The sequence below is a fragment of the Gracilinanus agilis genome, chromosome 3, assembly GCF_016433145.1.
Source record: "Gracilinanus agilis isolate LMUSP501 chromosome 3, AgileGrace, whole genome shotgun sequence".
In the NCBI taxonomy this organism is placed as follows: Eukaryota; Metazoa; Chordata; class Mammalia; order Didelphimorphia; family Didelphidae; genus Gracilinanus; species Gracilinanus agilis.
Genome location: NC_058132.1, coordinates 154,191,526 through 154,198,470, shown reverse-complemented (window position 1 = coordinate 154,198,470; position 6,945 = coordinate 154,191,526). Strand labels below are relative to the sequence as shown.

At 38.7% G+C, this 6,945-nt stretch overlaps 1 protein-coding gene across 3 annotated transcripts in view; it reads right to left on the bottom strand.

Annotated features, from left to right (window-relative positions):
- Positions 1-969: 969 nt before the first annotated feature.
- The window catches only part of OPCML (opioid binding protein/cell adhesion molecule like), a 748,742-nt gene continuing 742,766 nt past the window's right edge, over positions 970-6,945 (bottom strand). For all 3 annotated transcript variants that reach the window (XM_044666154.1, XM_044666155.1, XM_044666156.1), the window contains one exon: positions 970-1,070. In XM_044666154.1, coding sequence (XP_044522089.1) covers positions 970-1,070 — 101 coding nt within the window. The remainder of the gene's footprint in view (positions 1,071-6,945) is intronic.

The window sequence follows — 6,945 nt, the reverse complement described above, 5'->3', positions numbered from 1 at the left end:
GTGATTAGAGATGATTACAGTGATAGATGAATAAGAGTAGAGAGAGAGAGAGAGACTTGGAGAAAAATGTAGATAATTACACTGATAGATTGATAAATAGAGTAAATAGATTGTTAGAGAGAAAGACAGGTGGATAGATAATTGGATAGATGGATAGACCAGACAGTTGAATAGATGGATAGCCATAGGATTGCTTTGATTGATAGTTAGATAAGACCCAATGAATCAGCCACCTATTTATCGTGGTTTTTTTTAATCGACCAGCCAGGAGTTTTTTAAAAAGAAACTTAGTCTCCCAATCTTTTCTTTTCCCATCCACTCTGCTCTAGTTTCCCACATGCCAGAGATTTCTCTCTCTTTTATCAGATGTACTTCCACTTTAAGTGGGTTTCGCAACCCCCTTTGTCCCATACCTCTATTTGATACAGGTGATGGGTAGAGTATGGTGCCAAGGGGAGGTGGCAGAATAATATATGTGTGTACATCTATTAAAAATCCACCTTGATGGGCGAGACAAATCCAATGTCATCAGACACTTAAAAACATGGAGTCATTTGGACAGCATAACAAAAAGGGTGATTTGTTAGCTTAAGAGACACAAACACTAGGACTCTCTGATGTAATTCTTGCCGTGCACTTATTTCATGAACCAAGGTGCATCTCTGGGGCATTTACGGGTTCAACCAAAACAGACTTTTTGCCAAAACAGAAGTTATGGGGAAGACAATGGGGAGAGGGGCAGAGGAGAAGGTAGGGCTAAGGGAGAAGAAACAGATTCAATTTTTGAACACACCCATGATTGATTATCCTACACATTGCAGAACCCTCCCCACCCCCTCCCCCCATCCCCACTCATTCAAGCTGAAAAACAAAAACAAAACAAAACTGGTTTGCCCTCCGCAGTGTAGAAGAGTAAAGTCTGTGGTTTGGAGAAGCCAGGTGTCGCTCAGAGGACCCTCGGGTTTCTCATCAAAACTTGATGAAGAAGTGGACAAAGAGGGTCCCCGATAGCCAGAGGCATGCCAGTGCTCTGGAGGCAGAGCTTACCCCATCAATGACTGCTCCAGGCCCTGTGAGAGGGGAAGAAAGAGAAATATTTATAATCCAGAAGGGGAAGAAGAAGATAGTCATCTCTGTCATTCAATTTAAAGTCAAATACCTTGGCATGCTTCTCCCAAATAGATTTCCCATCACCAAGACTTGCCCTCCCAGTAAGTTTTGATCCAAGGCATTTGGATTTCCATACTCTCCTCCCATAGACTGAAATAATTCACAAGTTCCCTGGAATTTCACCTAGATGTTTTGATCACTTAACCCTCACCTCAAAGATGTGTTTCAAAATGGTTGCTAGGATTCCTTTGAGTTGGTGTGCCAGGCCAAGATAAAAGTAAGGAAGGCATGGAGCATGACTGTGGGGGTGAATTCTTGGCAGCCAATGTAATCTCCAATTGCACGTTTGGAACTCAAGCAAAAGAAGAATGTATTAGAGAAGTGACATTAGGTGAGTGGTTAAGTCTCAGGGTGTCATGGAAGAGTCTAGGGGAGCAGTATGCAATGAAGAGAAAGAAGGTAACTGAAATGTATGGGTGGCAATAATAGCCTTGGTTTAGAAATTTCAAAGGATTATGCTATCACAGGGCAGCTAGCATTGGGTGTAGAATCAGGAAGAACCAAGTTCAAATCTGATCACAGATACTTACTAGTTGTGTGACTCTGGGCAAGTTACTTAACCCCATTTGTCTCAGTTTCCTCAATCTGTAAAACGAGTTGAAGAAGGAAATGGCAAACCATTCCAGTATCTTTGCCAAAACAATCCTCAAATGGGGACACAAAGAATTAGACATGACTGAAACACCTGGACAACAAATGCTATGGCAGGAAATGAATCAATTGTCACACTTAAGATTTTCAAAGGAAGTGATCAGATTTGTTCTAGTCATCAGTGGTATTTCTGAAAGAGAGTCAAGGAAATCATAACCCGAATGGCCACAGGGCAGTCTTTTCCCTGGGAATGTTGTTGCAAGCATTACCAGTGGATTAGAAAACATTAAGCAACATTACTCAGGAATAAGAAAAATAGGATTGAGGTTCCAGGAAGAAATAGTTTTATGCAAGTGAAACCTTTCTTTTTCCCAACTTTACTTCCATTTCTTTAATGGATCTTGTGCTATTACACTACCATTCTGGAAATATCTAAGGGAATTTTGGCCTAGTCTGGTCCCATGTACTTTCTTTCCCAAGACAAGTTCCTCTACCAGTAAACCCTCTAGGGCAATGTGGTTTAATATTTTGCTGAAAAATGGAGTCGATGGAGGTGTTATGCATGATGAACTAACTCATGTCTACTGCGATGTGAAACCAATTTTCTACATCCAATTTAAAGAGTTTCCATGTTTCTTATTCAGTTGTTTCAGTCATGTCTGACTCTTATGATTCCACTTGGGATTTTCTTCTAGCTTGTTTTATAGATGAGGAAACTGAGACAAATAGGATTAAACGAGTTGCACAAAAGTAACCCAGCTAGTAAGTGACTGAGGTCAGATTTGAATTCAGGTCTTCCAGATTTCAGACCTGATGCTCTAATAAATCATCTAGTACCATAGGAGTTTCAATATGGACATTCTTTTCTCCTGCTGGAATGTAATACTTGTAATTCTCTTGCTTATCAAAAAGTCACACTTCCCTGTCGATTTAGAAATTTGTTCTTTGCTTCTCTAAAATGCCAAAGGACATTCATATAGAATATAAGATTGAAGGCCTTGGTATAGTGCCATATCGCCTATATTGGTTTCCCTATTCCAATCCCAATCAATAGGAATTAAGTGCCTACTATTGTTATAGGGATTTTAGATAGCAAAGAGCAGATTGATTGGCAGGGAGGCAGGTTCCAGAACTTTGGGAGACTGGCAAAGTGTCAGCTAGACTCTCACTGATTCCCTGGATGGTAAGAGTTGGACTCTCACTAATTCCCTGGATTTAGAGAGCTGTTTTCCCTTTGGTGTGGTTCCTATTTTAATGCGATACCATCTTCAATCAAGAGACTTGGTGAAGGAGTAAGGTTGAGCTGAGTTTTAGACTCAGTGGTGGACATTGAGATCAAATCCTCACTCCCTCTCCTTAATTGGATTTACTTGCAGACCTTTAAGACTCCAGTGAAACAGCTTGGAAGATCATCTAGCTTGGATTCATATGTGAGAAACCCCATCCTACACAACTGGACCTTCTCACCAATACAGTCCCTGGCTTGGTTAGAGTTAAGGCAGTTGGTAGTTTGTAGTTGATAAGAGTAGATTTCTCTCTCCTGGACTTTTGAGTTGAGACCCTTAGTAACTTAAGTTTAGTTGACCCATTCCCTTCACTTCCTACCCCAATGTTTTATTAAATCTTTAAAATATATAGTCCCCTTGTAAGTTCTTTTCTCGAATACCCTTATTGACATCTAAAGGACCCACAGTAAAATCCCAGCAGATTCCCTGGTGTTACCCACTTAACTGTCATCTATACCCATCCTAATTAACCCCACTGGCTTTATTTATTCTCCCAGTTATTATTAATTCATCTAGTTGTTCATTTCATTCTTTCACTATGTACTAGGATATTAAATAAAAGGATATTACTAGATAGAATTACATATAAGTAGATGGTACCTAGGTCAGTTTATTTGGCAGAACAGTTTAGTAACTGTGACTGGACCTAGAGAGAGCTGGGTGGACCAGCGGATAGAGCATTGGAACTGGAGTCAAGGTAACTTGAGTTCAAATCCAGTCTTAGATACTTATTAGATGTGATCCTGGGCAAATTGCTTAACTCTAATCTGCCTCATCTACAAAATGGAGATAATAGCACCCACTTCTCAGGATTGTTGTGAGGAACAAGTGAGATATTTGTAAAATGCTGAGCACAGTGCCTGGCATACAGTCAGTGGTTGATAAATGCTTGTTTCCTTCCTTCTTTTCAACTTAGATCTCTAGAGATACTTTCAATAAAAGCAGTATTGTTATGTTATCAATTAATAAAAGTAATAGCTAAAATAGCTATCATTTATAAAGTACTTTGTAAATATTATTTCTTGGCATCAAAACCATAAGAGTGATTTCAAGTTGGAGGAGAAATTCAGAAAGGATACTATATATTGACCCATCAAGACCCCGCTTAAATGCTCCCTTTTCCAAAGAGGCATACTTGATGAACCTAGTAAAAGTAAACTCTTCTTTCTATGAACCCATATAACCTAGCTTTTGTCTGATTTATAGAATTTAATTATCTTCTACTTTGTACCATAATAAGAGTTCTTAACTTATAAGTGTGTGGATAGATTTTAGTGTGTCAATGAACATAGATGGAGGGAAACATATATGTGTATATGTATGTGTGCTTGTATATAGAGAGTCATTAACCTCTAACTGAAATGTAATTTTCTTTTAATTTTTAATTTTAATAAATTTTAATTCAATTAATTAATTAAATTCCTTTAATTATTTAAAAACATTATTATAAGAATGGGTCCATAGGCTTTACCAGTCTGTCAAAGGAACTATGACATAAAAGTGTTTAAGAACCTCTGTACTATAGGTAATTTTATTCATGATTTATTTCCTCTATGAGATGATGAATTCTCTGTAGGCAGGGTATATGGCTTCCTTTTTAAAAAATTTCTCCTCATGACTATAACAGTAACTTAAACCCAGTAGGCAATAAATAAATACTTGCTCAATGAATGAATAGGGTGACCAGTTGCAACTCATAATTGTTACAAGTACCATAAAATGCTAACCTCCACTTTATTGGATGACAGTGGTTCTCCACTTAGCCCCCTCTTATACTCTATGATGGTCTTTTGGTGTTATGATGTTGAGAAAAATGCATCTGGAGTAGGGAGGTGTATTTCTGGTCCTGGTCCCAATGGCTTCCTAATTAGACTTCTTACTTCCCGTCTCACCCTTCTCATGGGACCATAGGCAGGATCACAGATTTGGACCTCAAAGATACCTTAGAGTTATTAACATGCTGACTGTGACTTTTTTTTCTTCATAATTTCGTTTCAATAAAATTGGTTTCCTTTATAATCCAATATATTTTATTTTGTGCATTTATAAATATTATTTTTGGGAAAGGGTCCATAGGCTTAACCAGTTTGATGAAAGGGTTGAGGACAGAAAGAAGTTTAAGAACTGCAGATGCATTCCAACTCTTGATCTTTATTACAGATAAGGAAAGTGAGGCCCAAAGAGCTGACATGATTCACTCAGGGTTACATGTTACTGAACAAAACCATTTTATCTCATTCCATTGCCAGAGCACTTTCCATTGGACCCCACGGAGGGCTGACTTCTAACTAGTTGTTAAATTGATATTTCTTGCCCATAGTCTCTCTTCTCTACTCGATAAATTTCATTGTTTCCATAGGAAATACAAAGTCCTCTTTTGAGCAGTTAAAGCCCTTCACAACCCAGATCCATTTAATCCTTCCAGGAGTCTCATATTTGTCATCATTCATTCTACCCTCCAGCCACATGGCTCATTTGTCCCATATTTGACATTATATCTCTTTCCTTTGTGAATTTGCACAGACCTAGTATACCTGCACTTCTAGGTCCTTTTAGAAACTAGGGGCCACAAGGCTCACCTAGGGTGGCAAATCTCCACAGTTGTTTCTCCTTTTATTAACTTGGTTGTGTAATGGTCATACCCAACCAGTAGAATGGAATCTCCTTGAGGGAAAGAACTATATGGTCTCTGTCTTTGTATGCCCAGCACCCAGCACAACACCTCCCAGTTAGTACTTGCTTTTAAAATGACTAATAAATTGAATAGAATTTATCTTTTCTGAGTCTTATGTTTTTGACTGATAGAGGGAAGGTTCAGATTCTAAGGTCCCTTCCAGTTCTAAGAGTCTGATTCTATAAAAAGAATGCCTCTAACACAAGGCAGAAGTGACAGCTGGGAGGGCAGCCATCAGGGTCAGCTCTCTCCTACAACCAGGATTTTTGCCAGACTATGTGCAATTAGCCTCCTTTTTTAAATGGCTGCAGGATAACAACTAATTTTGAAACCCTTTTACTCACTTTTTTTTGATGCTATTGTCTATGCAGCTAGTCTATTTTATTCCTTAGCCAGGGTGAATAAGACAGGAAACTTGGCATAGTGAAGAGAGTAAGGAGCCTGTAGTTAGTAATCTCTAGGTTTACATACCACCTAAGCTATACAATTATGGGCCAATCAGGTCCCCTTTGAGCTGAAGGGAACTTTCTAAGACTTAGCTGTTTTGATATGAATTATTAGAAAACCTAAATGTGAAGGCAGTCCACAAAATGCCATCAGATAGATGATTTGGTAATTGGGGATCCTGGAGTCATAGATTTAGACTTGTAAGGGACCTTAGAAGTCACCTAGGTCAACTACCTCATTGAATCCCAAGAGTGTGGCCAGCCACTAGGTAAGGAAATAGTGGAAAAAATTAATTGAATTATCTAACTTAAGCCGCCAAGTGGATTAACATTAAGAACAGCAAGGTGGTACAGTGGATAAAAGCATCAGGCCTGGAATCAAGAAAAATCATCCTGAGTTCAAATCCAGCCTCAGATACTTATTAGCAATGTGACCCTGAGCAATTCGCTTAACCTTGTTTGACTCACTTTCCTCATCTGTAAAATGAGCTAGAGAAGGAAATGAAAAACCACTCCAGTATCTCTGTCAAGAAAATTCACAGTGGGGTCATGAAGAGTCAGACATGAATGAAGGATGACTGAATATCAATTACTAAGATAAAAACTAACACAACTTTACTAACACTTCTTTCCTTCCTTTCTCTCTTTTCTTTCCTTCCTTTCTCTCTTTTCTTTCCTTCTTCCTTCCTTCCTTCCATCTTTCTTTCCTTCCTTCCTTCCTTCCTTCCTTCCTTCCTTCCTTCCTTCCATCTTTCCTTCCTTCCTTCCTTCCTTCCTT